Source organism: Larimichthys crocea, chromosome XXI (genome assembly GCF_000972845.2).
Source record: "Larimichthys crocea isolate SSNF chromosome XXI, L_crocea_2.0, whole genome shotgun sequence".
In the NCBI taxonomy this organism is placed as follows: domain Eukaryota; kingdom Metazoa; phylum Chordata; class Actinopteri; family Sciaenidae; genus Larimichthys; species Larimichthys crocea.
The window spans coordinates 16,772,820-16,790,703 of NC_040031.1; the positions used below are offsets into that span (position 1 = coordinate 16,772,820).

At 41.7% G+C, this 17,884-nt stretch overlaps 1 protein-coding gene across 2 annotated transcripts in view; it reads right to left on the bottom strand.

The window, feature by feature from the left end:
- Positions 1-17,884, bottom strand: part of roraa (RAR-related orphan receptor A, paralog a) — a 177,728-nt gene that overhangs the window by 44,183 nt on the left and 115,661 nt on the right. The window contains exon 2 of one of the 2 annotated variants that reach the window (XM_019272285.2): positions 16,938-16,967. In XM_019272285.2, the coding sequence (XP_019127830.1) occupies positions 16,938-16,967 (30 nt within the window). Of the gene's footprint in view, positions 1-2,379; positions 4,829-16,937; positions 16,968-17,884 lie in introns of those variants that run through there. The other variant, XM_010729418.3, reaches the window with a different exon arrangement.

The following is a 17,884-nucleotide window of genomic DNA, read 5'->3' on the forward strand; positions in this document are numbered from 1 at the left end:
CCACAGAGACACATTGAGATGTTTGGTATAATATATTACCATGATTTTGTGGTGTGCAGTATGAAAAACAATTAAAAACAATTGTCAAAAAATGACACGTGCGGTATAAACATGTTACAATATTAACATAACGATGGGGAAGTGGATGTCAAGGTAGCAAATCATTGTGCTGTTTCACTGAACATTTTCAGGAAGAAATCACTACTGCCGTTGAAATTAGTTTCTAATTATACAGCTTGTTCACATTTTAATTTAATTTCTGACATTGTCACAATATCCTGTCATGGCACGAGCAGCTCATATCAAACTCAAAGTACCACTATGGGGTAAGACAGAGCTAAATGAAGACTGGCAAATAGAAAAGGCAGAAATCAGCTACTAAATAGACAAACTGCTGATGACAAATACAGAAAATGTCAGTATGGCTCACCTTGAATCATTCGTCTGAATTCAATTAAATCATGAAAAAATGAAAAAAAAAAAAGAGGTAGCCTACACAGAGTCAGGAGACAAATGAATATACACATTAAAATGCCGTGTGCACACCACACTTTCAAAAAGTCATAGAAAAGCTACACAGCACAAGACACTCGATTCTGTCTTCATAAAGCACTTCACTATAAAGTGCACATAAAAGGACAATAGGTCAAAGGCCATTTTTCATATGTGTCTCATTGGAAATAAGACAGAGGACTGAACTCCCTCTCAATTTCACGAACGACTGTGAGCCACACTTCAAAAATTAATTCTAACACACTGTGATCAACCGGGGGGAAAAAAAGAAAAGGAAAGAACGCTGGTCAGAGTTGCCAGTCTCACACAAAGAGGAAGATTTTAAACAGCATCTAGATGGAAAATTGTAAATGTAAAAATATAAATTAAAATTAGATACGCTGTTAAGGATTACTTCCAATATTACTAATATTAACAGTAATATATAAATGTTATATTGCACTTTCCCCCCCCTTGATATATATTAATATGTACAGACTGTAGTATTTTGAATATGCTCCACTGCTGTTTTATCTTAACAGTAAATATGTTTTACAAAAAAAAGCACAAATATACAGATACAAAATAAATATACACATAAACAAGTGTATTATTTGACGAGGGGGGGGGGACAAAAAAAAAAAAGTCAAATCAAATGATCATTACTAAAATTTTTCATTCAGCACAGAATGACAGCTGCCTGTGCCTCATCCTGGTTATTGGATTTGATTGTATCATGAGTGTGTGTGTGTGTGTGTGTGTGTGTGTGTGTGTGTGTGTGAGCACATGTTTGGATCTGGCTGTTCACATTTCTCCCTAAGGAAGAATGGGAGTGTGTCCATATGTGTGAATACCACATATGATTACTGTATGTGCATGATGTTTGCGTGTGCATGCATGCATGCATGCAGAGAGAAGTGTGTGCAGTGCTGCACGTTTGGACGCACTTTTTTTTTTTTAGTGTCTGTCTGTGTGGATGTGTGTGTGCGCGCATGTATGAGCTGTATGATGGAGGGGGAGGAAGAGCTGGGATTAAGCATACTAGATCAACATCACAGCGACTGGGAGGACCCAGTCCTTGCTCTCATGGCCACACATGTAAACTCGACTACCCAAAAAATAGGTCAGTGGAACACAACACACTCGCACACACAGAGATATACACACACACACACACACACATGCACCAGTATCAACTCAAAGAATCATAGTCTGCCAGTCGCGCCTGTGCCTTGTCGCCTTGTCTGCGACCCACGTTCAACACTGCCACGCACATCTTCCCGCGGAACAGACACGTCCTCTGGACTGGAACAACAGGATTAAAGAACGGGGAATAAAAGGAATAGCGACAGTAACCCACCAAACCCTCTCTCTCCATCTCTCTCTCTCTTTGCATGCTCACATCTATACCAAAAAAAAAAAAAAAACTTCTGCTCTGAAGCTCAGTTCTTGTCAGAGACGTGCAAAGATTACACCGGCTGTGGTTTCCACAGCATCCCACACAACAGTGGCAGTGAGAATAAAAAACACGCACACACACACACACAGAGAAAAATAAAAATCAGAATAAAAAATGCATAGATTAGTACAAATTAAACAATTGCAGCCTAGTTTCTGAAATCAAAAATAAAAATCCATGAGAAGAAATATTAGAAAAGCTTAAATCACATGCATGCATTCAGAAGCACTGTATTACTGTATTTCTCCCTCCCTTCTCTCTCTCTCTCTCTCTCTCTCTCTGTCACACTCATGCCTTGCAAATGAAATGCAAAGAGTTGGCAGGCTATGAATAGCGGAGCCGTACTTCCCTACTTGTTACTCTGGGTGCGGGATCAGCATGCATTTTTTTTTTTTTTTTTTTTTTTTTTTTTTTTTTTTTGCTCTTACCTTTCATAGCTGAAATCACAAAATACATCATTAAGCTTCGAGTCCATAAGAGAACAACTATCACCAGCGCAAAGCCCTCCACTGCTGTCTCAGCAGCAGCTGGCCAGCACAGCTCTGTCTCTCAGCCTCCGAGCATGACCACACCAGAATCCATGTGACTGTGACATCAGTGTTCATGTCTGACTGCTCCCCACCCACTAGCCTTTGATTGGCACAGCATGCAGCCAGTAGGGGCGCTGAGAGCTCAGGCAGGGAAGCTGGCCCTCTTCCCACTGATTGCAGTCAGAGCCTTGTATACCAGCTTGCTAGACACAGCACACTCGCTATCTTCTGTGGCTTATCTTTTTTAGTGCAAGGATAAAGTCAGAAACCAGTTCTAGCAGACATCAGTTTTTCTTGCTCCTCTCCCTCCCCTACCTTTCTACTCTCTTGTTTTTTTTTGCTGCTTTTAAAAATGGTGCAATGTCAAGGATAAGAAAAAAAAAAAAGTCAAAGAGGGGGATGAAAGGCTAGACAGGGATAAGAGAGGAGTGGACGAGAAAAAGAGCTGAGGTAATAACAGGGAAGGGAAGCAAAAAAAGAAAAAAAAAAGGGAGATGGATAAGTGGGGATCTGTAATTTTTCTGTGGCTCAAAGATCGAAGCACTTCGCTCCTTCTCCTCCTCCTCCCTGTCTGTAGATATGAGTGATCAGTGTGGGGCCAGATGTCTGTGAGCAGCGGTGGGCCCTACACGGAGAGAAGATGAGTGGAGCCCCAGCTTCTTCCCCTGACCTCTCAGAGGACCCGCATGCTCCTCTCTCTCTCTCTCGTTCACACACACACACACACAAACACACACACACACACACACACACTCTGACGGCTCTCACACACTCTTTTTGACAGGTGAAGAAGGGTAGATAGTGAGGGAAGGGTTTGGATGATCCCCTCCACCCCACAGCGACCGGGCGATGAGTTTCTCGCTATCATTTCTCCCGCTCTCCCTCCTGTGCCCCTCGCTCTCGCCTCCTGCTTCCCATTCCAGTCCCTACTTCTCTCTCTCTCTCCCTCTCTCTCTCACTCTCTCTCTCTCTCTCTCTCTCTCTCTCTCGCCGTCTCTCCTCCCCCTCTCCTCACTCATCCTCTCTCATATGATAATCTGTTCTGACTCCTAACCAGCTGCCTCTCTCTGATACAATATTCTGGTTTTAGTGCAATCCAGCCTTGGCCAATAACCACGTTGCATTTGGCATTTCCATGAATAAGCTGGCGCTCATATCCTCTACAAGACAAACATCATACAGCTTCGGTTTCAGGCACTGCAATATTTGAAATCTAGAAAATAAAGGAACCTTTTTTAAATTTTTTTACACATCTCCTGTATTTCAAATTTTGGTATTTTAGAGGCTCATTTTATATTCTCTACAGTTGTTTAATACTAACAACACTACAGCAGCGTCGTGTCTTTGCCACAGTATTATGACACCTCCTCCGTGTGATTTCTAAGATACATTTTGTATTTATTCCTGTTTTACACTCCGAATATCTATATTCATTTAAGCCCATCTATCGTGTTCTGTTCATTGAATAAAGTTACTTCTAACCACATATAAAATGGAAATGAGGACTCAGCAGCTTGCAACATAAATCTTCCCATGACAATGTTTCATTAGGACCTCCATGATCCATTAGAGACACTAAACACATTAACTCACGTTGTGTCAACACTGGTCTCTTATTGCACACCGTCTAATGAACAAAATATCATTCAGAGGCTGATAGCATCAAATGGAGCGTGCCTGGGATACAAACTGTGCATACAGGCTCTGGCAAACTATTCAAAACAATGTGATGTCAGAGACAGTGCAGTTGTCTCATTTCGATGTTTGGCGTCTCCCCACAAAGATCATCAAACTTCACCAGATGAGTCAGGGCCAAGGCCCACGCAGGAACAAGTTTAACTGCCACTATCTGTGGTTGTCTCTCTGAAACTGGCTTCTGTATCACTCTCTCAAGAACCGAACGGTGGAGCGATACACTGTGGCTTAACACTGAGCTATGGTTAAGGGAAAAGCAAAACAAAACATGATAGCAGGGGTTGAGTCTGTTGCCTGGTTATCCGAGAACATCTGAGAGGAGGATAACATTCATGTTACGATCTGAGCATGAGGGGAGATTTGGAAGAACCTCATGTTTTGTCTGCCTACAATCTATGTGGTGCATAAGTGGAGATTTCAGAGTACACCCTACAGGTTAGGAGAATTAAGGTACAACTAACGGACTATATCCAACAATAAAAAGTGAAACCTGTAAATCAATGTGACACACAGAAGACAAGTCTGCTTTTTTTTTTGCATTTTGCAAATAAATACAAAAGCACAGAGAACTACAGGTCTAACAAGATCTCCTGTGTCCCCTAACTTGTCTTCTCTATTCATACACTTTGACGTTTAAAGAGTTGGTTCACCAAAATTACAAAAAAACAAAAAACAAATACTGTCTAACACAGTCCCTGTTGACAGTTCTGTAGATTATCCAGAGTAACTTGGACAGTTTCTGTGGACAGAAACGTTGAGGCTGAATTTCTCATTTTGAACACAGACCATGAACCACATCCGTGGTTCAAATCTGCCAGGGGATTTTTTGTTGCATGTCATACTCCATGTCTCTGTCCCTTCATTTCCTGTCACTTCTTTACAGTTGCTGTCTAATAGAGGCATAGATTGCCCAATATTTCTTTTCAATACTGTCAGCACCACAGAAAAAAATTCATTCATCTCCATTGTATTGGGTCGGCAACACAAATCTCTGCGTAGCCAGACATCACTAGTAAGTAAGTGAATAAATATATTATCTTGTAAAAATAAGCAAATTTTGCTGTTGTATCCTTTCAGCTCCACAACAAATAAAATGCCTCCGACTGTATATAATTGTGCTTAAAAGCCCAGGCCTCCCTAAGGAGAAATGTTTCCAGCAAAGCTGCTTCATTTGCTCTTGATCACACTCTCCCTTGACTGCTCCACATTACCAGTGACAGTATGCCAATACTGTGCTGATACTTGTTCATTAGGGCATTGATTAAGCCACAAAGTCACTGATGGTCAAATGTCTGTGGATATTTAAGGTCCAGTGTTTAAGATTTAGCAAGCTTGATATATTATGTATAACTTTCATTAGTGTATTATCAGGGTATTTTTTTGTTTTTAGCATTTAAAAGCCATCATAGTGTAGTTTCTCTTTCACGCTAAGAAGTAGAGGGTGAGGCGAGAAGGCTGCAATCAGAAACTACACAGATGCCACTAAATCCTACATTCTGGTCTGATATACAGCCATCAGTCACACTTTATTTTAGTCAATCATTTCTTTATACAACCTGAATGTGAAAATCAGAAATTCACAGAAAATCATGATAGAAATGTTTCAGTGACTCCAGGAGTGACAGAGTTTCCCACAACACACTCCCGGTACTGAGCTGAACCAGCCACGACACACTAAATTTGTGCATTCAGACCAACCCCAGTCATGTGTCTCGCACTCCTCTTGGATTAATTGAAGCAAATGTATTTACTGTAAACAAGCCCTGTGGAATGGAATTCAATTGAGATGAGGTGCAGAGCATCCACTGGTGCCCCAGGAGGAGAGGAGAGGACCAGAGCTGATAATGGCCTCATTAGCAGTCTGTCAGTAGCCATTCCATGCACATACTCACCATTGCAGCTGATCCATGTTAACTCATACAGTTCTGGACTGGCCTCAAACCTGTAGTCTGCATACTGTTGCATTCTGACCCCAACAGAATAAACAGTTACGGGCTTTCTCATTTTGTGTCCCAATCTTGCTGTGAGGTACTTTATAGAGTTGAGGCGTATATACCAACACAGAGCCACCTGGGTGTTTGAAACAGCACCACCAGCCTCAAGCAGCAGTAGAATTAACAAGCTTCAACAGGCGCCCCATGAAAACAATACAGATCAATTTAATATAGATGCCAAGGAGTGGAGGGCATAATATTAGAACCATAACAGCACCGGCCCACACCACACAATCATAAACCAATTTAGGGCCATTCCAGGCAATTTCCTGGGGGCTTCCACTTGTGGGAAGACTTCAATAAATCACACAGACAACAAAGGGAATATCTATTTCAGTGAAAATAGAGGACACTATTGGGTTATGTCCAGAGGACTGAGGTGGGTTGCATTTAAAGACAAGTTTGAATAAGAGAAGTGAGTTTAAAACCACACAACATGCCACAGCTATGGCTAGATTTTGTGGTTTAAAGCGTAGCTACAGGAAATGCCTTTAACTCATTATGACTAATGGATTTTCCATCTCCTAGATTTTAACAATTTAAACATTCACACGGATCAGGTGACTATATACACGCCCCCTTTACATCCTATACATACACAACAGCGCAGCACTATCCTCTCTCTGTCTGTCTATCTGTCACTCAACACACATAGACACGAGTGCAATATTTATAGCACAGCAGGGTCAAAAGGAAGTGATATGAAAGCATATTACTCCTACATAGGTGAAGTGTGCACCTGTCAACTGTCATGTAATCAAAATCAACAACACAGTACTTATAGTGAACGGCTGACAAGGCTGTAGCCTTTTGTTTTACTTCCACGGTTATTTATAGAGCTACATTTAAATCTTTTCTGTGCAAACACACACAAAAAAATAAGAGCCTCTGGTATTTCTTAATCAATGAAATTAAATGTGTTTGTCAATGAGAAAGAAATTACAAGTACTGTGTCACCATGGTAGCAAGGCCAGTTTGTCCTGCATGGACACACATCGTTTAAGGCAGACTCGCATGCCTGCGTCACATTAAATGACCCCTCACGGGTATATGAGTGAGGAGGTGACAAGAGGCTGTGAACAATATGATAAGCACTACGCTACTTCAGTGAAAAACATCAAACACCCTTAACCGCTTTGTAGTCACTATTTTATTTAGTGGCAGTTTAGTTCTTGCTGCTATTTCTCTACTAGATTCAAACTAAGTGCTTATCTGTCTTTGAGCATCAGAAATGTTTACAGTCTGCCCACTGGAACTGGATGTTCGGTTGATTGATAAAGCCTTGGAAAAAAAAAAAAACATACATTCGACAAAGAATGAATCTATTCATTTGGTTTATCAGATGAAGAGGAAGTGGTAAGGAGAGATCATCAGCACTGCTGGAGCGCTATCATATACCTCACGGAACAATTTTTCAATAGATCAATAGAAATCAGATTTAACAATGAATTGCACTGCATCTCTTTTGTGCGAAGCTGCCCTTGGGAACAGAAAGGAAAGGGATAGGAGGATAGAGAGAGAAGGAGCGAAAGGGAACGAGCAGGGGAGATTATCGCAGGCATGGCAGCCTGTGTGAGAGGCTTAGCCTGGCTAGGCAGGGAGGTGGAACCCTGTGAATTCTAATGAACTGGCAAGACTCCCCCAAAACCAGCTCCATCTCCATGGCATGAGGACGACAGGAGGGAAGGAGGAGGTGATTAGGAAGGCGCAGCCCCTCTACGGCAAACCAAACAGAGCAGGTCATTTTCCCTGTGATAATTATGGCTATAACCAGGCATGAGGGATTGGTAATGGACCTGCTTATTCTTCATGTCCTGCAAAGGCAACCACTGAGCCTGTCAAGGGGAAAAGCATGATGATGTATTTTTTTTTTTTTTTCTGTTGGTAGGGTGACTCTGGTAAGAGTTGCAATGGTTGTTGAAAAGGGCAGCAGGGGAACTTGGCCTTTGAGGGAGAAGTTAACGAATGAACTTCATTATTGAGGAGCATACCAGGGAGACCCCCCGGAGTGTGTGATGTATTACCCAGCGTCAAACTTACACACTCCCCCAACATCACCAATATAGCCCGACATCAGCTCTGGGGGGAGGTAGGCGTGTAAACTAAAATAGTTAACCTTCTGGCTTAAGGCTAGAAGAAAAGAAGAAAACAGACACAAACTGTGATGTACAAGATTTCCATTGATACGTTTGTTTTCAATGTGAGGAAATACTATTTTAAAACTGAATAACTCAATATTTCCTCCTTTTTTTTTTAGGCTGAACAATTTCGCTATTATTCTGTCTATTGAAACAACAAAGTGAGTAATGAGGCAGAGCGTTTTCTTGTGACTGCTGAGCGCAGAAATCCTCCGAAGAAAACAGTTTTAGCTTAAACTAACACATATTTAATGTTCTCTCTGTGACTTAAGGTTGGTCCGGTGAGGCAGTCCAGATCAACGCAATGTAGATTACTCTCATTTATTAAAAAGCAGCTCTCTTCAAGCATGAAAGTAACTTTTACTAAGTTCTATGAGCTTTATAAATACAAGTAACCCACTGGAGGGAATAATGTTTTCCTTAAGATTGAGGGAGTTCTTCAGGCTATGCGCGACGTGCACCACTTAGCCTTCCCCCTTCCCCTCATCCACCGGGCCTGAATGGAGTTTCTCTGTAGTGGACGGGACGAAGGAGCTCTTTTACTGAGCGCACTCTCAACACTTTTACTCTTGACTTATGAGGATGCCATGGGTGCAGGGGAGTGATTCATCACTGGGTGTGCTCCTCTTGCACCCTCACACATTAGTAATGTGGTCCGCTGAGGAGGAGTCCTGTCATCAGTCTGTACCTGGACCCTCTGAACAAGGTAGGTCAACAGGAGGCAGCAGTGGCTGGCCCACTTTTAGTCTTTCACAGCACCTTTAAGTTTCCTCCAGCTCTGCCACAGCTGAGCCTGACGGACACACCAAGACCAGCCTGGTCAAGGGGAGACACTGCCTCGGTGCTGTAACTGGTGTACTCACTATATCTGTTGACTCAGTGAAGCTTGTCCTCCCAGTGCCCGAGTACAGCAAGCCAAATGAAAGTTGGCGAGAGGTTAAAGCAAGGGGGGAATAGTATACTCATTCAAAATATTACAGTGTGAAAGCAAAAATAATAATAATAAATAAAAACAAACAAGAAACGATTCACAGTTTGGATGAAAAGTTACCAGACTTATATATCTGAAACTGCCTGAGGGAATTTCATCACAAGACGTCCTGTTCTTCTGTAATACAGCCGCAAAAAACAAGTGGTGAACACATGACCGTCTGTTCTTTCACAAAACGTAGAGCCACCTTAAGTCAGCATAAGCCTTTGACCTTAACAGTGCAGGTAATGCACATTTAAATACCTTCCCTCAGTATTCATGTTTGTCATTTTACTTGTGAAGATTAGGTGTAAAAAGGCTATTTGAAACCAAAACATAGGATTAAGGGATAATGCTGCTCTGTGTCTTGTGAGTCGACCTTGATTCTGTAATCCAGCACAATACTGGAGAACAGCATATTTCTCTCTCTTGTACATTCAATACTCTCACTGTAGAACAGCTCATTCTGATGTAATGGCAAAAACATAATGGCACCACGCTGAAAGAGAATATAATCTGAATTAAGTAGAACTTCACTGTAATATCTGTGTTATAGAAATGGAAATAGCATTACAAGATTTGTACAAAGAAAAATATTATTGTACACAGTACCTTTGCATTGATTAGATATAAAATAAGAGTCCATGAAAGTATTAGAAGACACACATAAGGGGAGAGTAAAAATGCAGACAGTTTAAAGAAAACAACAACAAAAAAAAAACATAAGTGAATTGATTTGAATTACGCAGACCTGCACCTTAATGACCATGGTGAGAAATGAACTTGATCTTTAAAGTGAACCAACCTGCAGTCAGCCACGGTGTTATTAAGGAGTGTGCCACTTAATCAGAGAGGACGCCAATTTAGCAAGGAGCTAACTATGCAGTAGGGACCCACGGTGGCAGCAAACACATTATAGAGCATTGTGTCATCTGACTTGCGCAGGTACGTATACATGCTCTCCCTCCCTTCTCCCCAGTTCGCCTTATTTTCCTCTGACTTCATATCTATTCCTGTTTTTTTCCTCCCTTTTTTTCTTCACCGTGCCGCAGACACAGTAGAATGAAAACCTGCCTTTGATGTCTAGGATCCTATAATGCTGAGCAGTAGAAATCCGCATGCCTGTTATCTGTAGAATCTTAATGATGACGGCTAACTTCACAATGGGTTAACCACATCTCTCTGTTCTCGTACTGCACACCCACAGAAACACAAATTAATAGCAACGGGGGGGAGGAAAAAAAAACAGCATTTCTCTAATAAAGCAGATTCAACAAAATGTGCCCAATGCGATCAGCACAAATGTCAATGTATAATATCACCAAAAGCTTTTGTGAGCACTTCTGCTTTCTTCTCTGTAGATGTAACTTTTTTTTCTGTGTGTGTGTACTTCAGTTTCTGAATAATATTTGTTGGAATCATACAATCCTCAAATTTATCTAATTGACTTTTAACAAATATTTGATGCTCGGTATATAAACAGTGTAGTTTGTTAGATTTTGTTCCAACGTATTTTTTTCCCCCTTTGATGCACACTGTGACGACTATTATTGATCTCAAAATAGTGCCTACAAGATATTTCAGAAGAATTTTATTATATGGGACATCTTACTGTTGCATGGTTTATTCAACAACATTCTTCTGAATAATTCAGAGATTAAATTATATATGTTAATTTTATCCGTCTTTATTCATGCATGATATTGCATCAGAAATTTCAGATCCTAAAAAATCCATAATGGAATATTTCTGATAATAGATTTTCTTTTGTTGCTCTGCTTCACTGTAGTCTAATTCGTCTCCAAGTGCACTTTAATGAGAAGTGAGGATCAATATCCGATACAGTACATGTCGGTCAGAGTGATAAGCTCTGAGCACAAGAGGACTGTCTGTGTATGGCTGCGACTAAGGAACTTGATGATGGCACAAGGACATTTAATTATGGCCCCCATCTTAAAGCTCCCCCCATCAGCATCAGTCAAAATCATATCTGGAGGAGCTCTATGACCTCCGCCTCTGTCGCCCTACATGAATCAAACCTTTCATTACATGCTGACACTCTTGTCCTATGCTGAATGCGTGTACACCATGGGAAAGTGATGAGGCATCGGAAACCTGATGAGTGACGGATAACCCGCGCTCGTGGCAAAGTCTGACTGGCTGACTGTGTGCTGTAGCGAGCGCGAGGCCGGCCGTGCCCTCCCAGCCATGCCAACTGTTTCGCCTGGCAGATGCCACCATCTCAGTACAGCCCTCGCTCCCTGGCCCCTCTCACCTGAGGTGGCAGACAGCCGGCAGAAGAGAAATCGCCCACAGCAGATGGGGCCACTTTACTCTGGCTGGCTCATCCAAGCATTGTGTCCTTGTCACATGTCACTTACTCTTGTTTTCTGGTCTGACAACACTTGAAGACAGGCCCTTTCAGTTTTGGGTGAGACACAAAAGAGAAAGGGTGAGGAAAAGCTGACGAGGCCTCTCTTCGCTCCGGCTCAAATTCTCTGAAAGGGCTGACACCAAGAGAAGAACCAGATTAAGAGCCAACAAAAGCAGCACCCCCACAAAAAGCTGCTGCACACCCCTACGGTTCCCCCTCACCACTCTCCTCCTTATAAAACACCCCAGGCCCCCAAGAGATGATAAAAAAAAGCGTCCCTACCAACAGAAACATATGCAAAGAAAGTGCATGTACAAAGGCCATCTGCAATTTTACAAAATGGCAGACATAATGCTTTTACTGAGAAATGAGGCTCTGCCATATTGTGCTGGAGAAAAAAGTATGGCAGCAGAGAAAAAATGGAGAAAAATCATGCTGGCCTGGTTTACGACAAATAGATAGCTCTATTGATTTCCCTTTTACAGCGACTGTCCATCCCTCACTGTTGTGATTACACTGACCTATTTCAGTAAAAAAAAAAAAAAAAAAAAAAAATAGCCGTCTATTATAGATTAAACCAAAATGTCCAAAAAGAAAATACTCTTTTTGTGGAACAAACAAATAAAGTAAGATGAAACATAACCTACAGTACAGAGGGAGAAAAAGATTGTGTCAATTTAAGCGTTCAATGTTGCTCTGGGAGAAGAGGAAACAACGAGTTCTCGTACCACGCTGGGAATCAAATAACTTTCCACAGAAAGAGCGGCTGTGCTTAGTGGGGCCCTGCGTTGTCAATTTCAATTCCAACAAAAAGGCGACGACATTAAAATGATTGCAATATTGCTCAACCAACGTTTAAACATAATGATGCCAATTTTACAAACCTGGGATCATCTTTAGTAAGAACAACAGAGTATAACATATTTGATAATAATCTAATGTACTGTATGTGCTTACTGTATTGTGATCTTTACTGTAGCACACTACAGCACGGTTCAGTGTTGTATGCTTTGTGCTGATGATTCCTCTGCGTCTGTGTGTATTGCTGTGTGTGCTCGTCCTGCTCCACTATGTCTGTGCTGCACGTCTCACTAGACTATCTCTCTCCGCGTAGCTCAGGGGACTCTGGCTGGCTGATCTTCATTATCAGCCCTAGCTTAACAATGTACTGGATGCACTTCCCACATGAGTGCAACTAACAAATCCCCACAGAGCTGAATCAAGGCAACAATGTGATGAAATACCTTCAAACAACCACTGAGCATGGAACACTGAGCTATGCAGAGACAACTCACACTGCCCCGGGCGATTCCACAGGAGTGCGCCTGTTGCCAAGCAAAATTAGACAGCAACTGGGACATATTATTCTCCTAAATTGGCAATGTACAGCCCTATTAAGGACCATAAATCTCATGTTTGATTAACTGAAAATACCTCAACTATTACAGCCAACGCATTAGCATTCTACAAATCAGAAATCCAAAAGGGGATCTGCCATGTCATTTAGAGGTAAAACAGATGCTTCACAGGGGTGAAAGCTGTCATTGTGGTGTGTGAATACAGAGAGTGTTATTAGGATTAATAATGTTGTTAGCATATTTTTTCCCAAACACACAACAGTCTACTTTCATGGGAATGCACAAAGGCATGAAATCAGCTATTTCTATCTTCATAACTTGAGTGAGTCTCAATGAGTGATGACTAATTTCACTGTAACTCTGCACTCTGTTTTTCTAAGGCAGCGCAGAAGAATCTTAATCATCTGGTTCCCTTAAAACAGATTGGCTGTACTATTGCTTTGTGAGTGCAGATCTCTGACAAGAGAAACTCAATACAAGCCGCTTGCAAATAAATGAAGATGCAAGCGCGAGGCCATGTTTCTCAATCAGTGTAAGGGGTCTGTCACCACAATGGAGATAAATATAGGGTGAAAAAAAATGGGACTCTTTCACCACGTGTCTGTAAGACCGAAGAGAAAAAAAAACCCCTCATCTGTCTGCTTTTCTCTTTTCCTGGAGTTACATTCGTACTACTGCCTCCCTCTGGTCACTCTATTCCCAATCTACACTCAGACATATACATTAATAAACATTAATACAGAGGGGTTGGCGGAATAACACCTGTGAAATATAACAATGCACAAACAGGACCTGAATAGTGCCTTTGTGATGCTTACATTTTTTGTTAAGACTGCAAATTCAGCTCTTTGGTGATTTTTGAGGACACAGCTTTTGGTGTTCCTGCATTGGATTTTATAATCATATTGTAATGTGTTTCTGTTATTGGGACATATTTGCATAGTGTCAATTCATCTGGTATGTGTTGTCTAATCTTTGACAAAGTAAACTCGCAAAAATATGCAACCTAATGTACAAATGCAAGTCTTGTTGTTGTTGTTTTCTTGTGTGCCATAGTCTAAACAGTCAGTCAGACAATCAGTTTATTGTACTTCTACAGCTGAAGTGGAGAGAGAGAGCGAGAGAGCATTAGCTCTAGGTAATCAGGAGATCTGCTCCGTTCGTGGAAGAGCAACTTGGCTACACGACCTGTGTGTGTGTTTGTGTGTGTGTGTGTGTGTGTGTGTGTGTGTGTGTGTGTGTGTGTGTGTGTGTGTGTGTGTGTGTGTGTGTGTTAGCAAGCTTTCTGCTATTCGAGCTGTGAGACAGAGCCCCAGACTGCTGATGGTAGATTAGAGGTGAGACGTCTAATCTCAGTGTAATCAGCTGCTGCATCTGATCCTCTGCTCCACACCATCTCTCTCAACAGGTCCAAACAGAAACTCATCTCGCATCAACAGAGTCTTAGGAGAAGGTGACGGCGTATATCTGGTGTCCACCACTGAAGTAAGGAACGAGGGAAAAAAAAAAAACTCAACTACGACGCAACATTTAAGCCCTTGATCTTTTTCTGTCATCTCTTTTTGAAAAGGGGGGTTTTAAGGATATGTCAACTGCTACTAAAAGTCCACATAACAGAGAATATGTACAACTGTCAGGGAAATGTACAGGAAAACCACAGCTGACTTCTTGCTGAGAATTATAGCCTTGTGGTAAAAGAAAAGTGTTGGCGTGGGGCCGCCCCTTGTGGGGAATGAAGAAAAGAGAAAGGGGAGACAGAGAGAAGAAAAGACAGGGTGCTGCCACAGTCAGTAAATCTATTGTAAGTCCTTATAGCAGCCAGAATGGGGAGAGGACGTCACAATCATTGGCACGGTGATATAAGTATCTGTTTTCATCTAGAACACTTCACCTTCTGATGACTCAATGATTAGTCCAGTCGGGTGGATGAAAGAGGGAAAGAAGGGGAAAGAAAGAGGAGAGGAGAGGAGGGGAGAGGAGAGGAGAGGAGAGGAGAGGAGGGGAGAGGAGAGCAGAGCAGAGGAGTCTGCCAGTGAACAGCTGCCCCTGTAATTTATATTGATGAGGGGACAGGCATGGCAGGGAGCTTCCAGCAGTTTGATCACTCAGGCAGAGTGGGGAGTTAGTCAGAGACACGGCCCATCCCTGTGGTCTGGGTTGGACTGGGAAGACCTCCTAAACACACACATACGTGCACACACTTGCACACACACACACGCGCGCACACACATTCAAGCAAGACTGCCAAGCTCACATTACGAGTGGCAGTGCAGACTGGTGTAGTGGGGAAGCCAATGTTTTCACTCCGAGAACAGAAATAGATCTACAGCCTGACTATAACCATGTAGGGCAGAGCAATCTCCCTCATTATTACTCCACCAGCCATATAATCACCAGCTTCACCGAAAAAAAAAAAGACCTTCCCTCCGCATTCTCAATGACCATTAACCGGCCCTTGAACGTCTTCTTGTGCACACAGCTCTGACGGGGGTTCTACAGCCTCTTCCTGTCTGTGAGGCACAGCAATCAACTACTTGTTAAAGGGGCTTTACTTTGATTTCCTCACATGGACAAGACATTTGAATATTTCTCACTGAAATGAGACAGCGTAGTCCAGTCTCTGCCCAGGGCTTTGAATCCAAGACTCTTAAATCATGCTCTTTGATTTGAGCCCCCTTCCGGTGTAGAGGTGCTTAGCGCCACACTAATTAAGATAGCGGGGCGGTGGATGGTGGGTCAAAGTGTTTCTGTTCTACCTTGAAGATATCCTGACATAAACACGAACATGCTCACACACAGCCAGAAAAAGGGGAAAAGGGAAAAAAAAAAAAAAACATAGGCCCTGCAGACAAACAAATAGCTTAACACACAAGCATGCTGCTGCTTTGACGGGGCTGTTTGAGTAAGGTAGAGCGGTCTAGCATAGAAGATCACATCCTTTGCCCTGCTGTCTGATGAAAGAAAAGGGGGTGTTTTACAGGGCGAGATGTAGCCTCTCACAATCTGAAGCACTCCGACCGCTCTTACAGAAAAAGCCCTCTGGCCGTCCCTCTCCACAAGTTTCATCAGAGTGATCGGAGAAAAAGGATAGCCTTCAGGGCTAGTTTCTTCCATTCGCGCAATGGGGTATGAACACACGCATAGATGCACGCACATACAAAGACACACTGCAGTAGACAACACAAAAGTGTTTTTACATGTCTTTTCGATTGCACTTCAACACATGTCAAAATACTGTACAAATCTCTTGGAAATCATTGATTTCTACAGGTTTGGCTGTTCATCAATTCTTCATGAGCAGACTGAAATTGAAAAGGCAGCGGTGGTTAGAAAAGGCAACGTCTGTGTACTATTGTTGTAGTGCACAAAAGAAGTCTTGCATCTCACATGTGAGACGTGTGTCACGTACTGTGTCTGTATCTTTCAATTTCAGTGATACGATCTTTACTTGAAGAATACAAACTCCAGTTAATGCAGCCTCAGAGGTTACAAACCACCACACAACACCACATCCGCGTTGTTCAGCTGCAAGGCCTTGCAGAAAACAAAGAAGTGCTTCAGCGCGCTGTCTGCTTCAACTGTGCATGATTATCAGACAGTCATAAGACTGCATAGCATTTTAATTTCCTCTCCAGGGTTATCATCATATTTTCTCCAGGATGGAAAGATATGACAAAGTGCAAGTGAAGGGCACATATCTAATTGAAAGTATTGATTTAATACAATACAAAAAAACGGATCAACGTAGATAGAAACTGATCTGATCGTCTGTAGTGTACAGTACATGTGGATGGTGAGCTTGACACTAGGTTTGTGTGCAATTTGACTCAGAATTAAATGCAAATTTTAAAATTGTAGTGGAGAAACAAAAACCAGAGTAATAAACTCTTTGTATATAAAAATATATAGAGAGATATTTGTACTCACAGGTATGTGTCTTCTTTGTTACTGAGATACCTGTAAAGAGAAAAACAAACAGATCAACATTTGAAATTTGATTAGAATTTGCAAATTCACAGCATAAACCATTTTATATGAAGTTCTGCTTATACAGTAGTGATGGCGATGAAGAGGTAGACCCTGTGGTCCAACAGACTGTCACTGTCCAAGGTCAGTAATGTGGCAGGCCCAGGGCAATTATGTGTGTAGGTTGGTGTCTGACCTACGGCCATGCTAAGTCAACATCCGCGACAAGGTGGCTGAAACTCTATCCTCTGCGGGCGATGAATGAAAAATTATACTAAAACAAACAACATTTGGAATGCTAATGTGTTGTGCAGCCTCAGTGATTGGACCCGGACACATGACTAAGCCTGTGGCCCAGAGCAGGATGGGGGCACTTTGACCTCAGTGGCAGTTGGTTAATCCTTTATTTAAACAGGTAGTCTCAATGATAATAGGGCCTTTCTTTTTTTTTTTTTTGTAAGAGACTGTGTAAAAAAAAAATGTAAAAGAAAGCGTATGACAGAATTATTATTTAATCACAAATTAACATGAACAACACCAATTAAGTAAGAATACAAAGAAAACAATAACATGTACCAGCATTTAAACGATCTAAGCACATTGTCTTCAACAATTTTAATTAGTTTGTTTGTACATATCATTTGTAAATATCACTGTATTTAAAACTAGATTTAGAAAGCTCCCAAGGTTCATTGCACGTGGAAGTCACCAAGCAGCCAGCTAACATAGAAGATTATGCTTACAAATGCTTGTATTCAACTAGAAATATTCTCATCACTTTGATTTTGGAAATAGGAAAAATGTCAAGAACATTGTTGTCAAATATAAATAGTGTGCAGGTAGCGATAATGTTACCTTTGACCTCCTAAAACACCCACTACAACAGCACAACATAAAGCAACATTGAA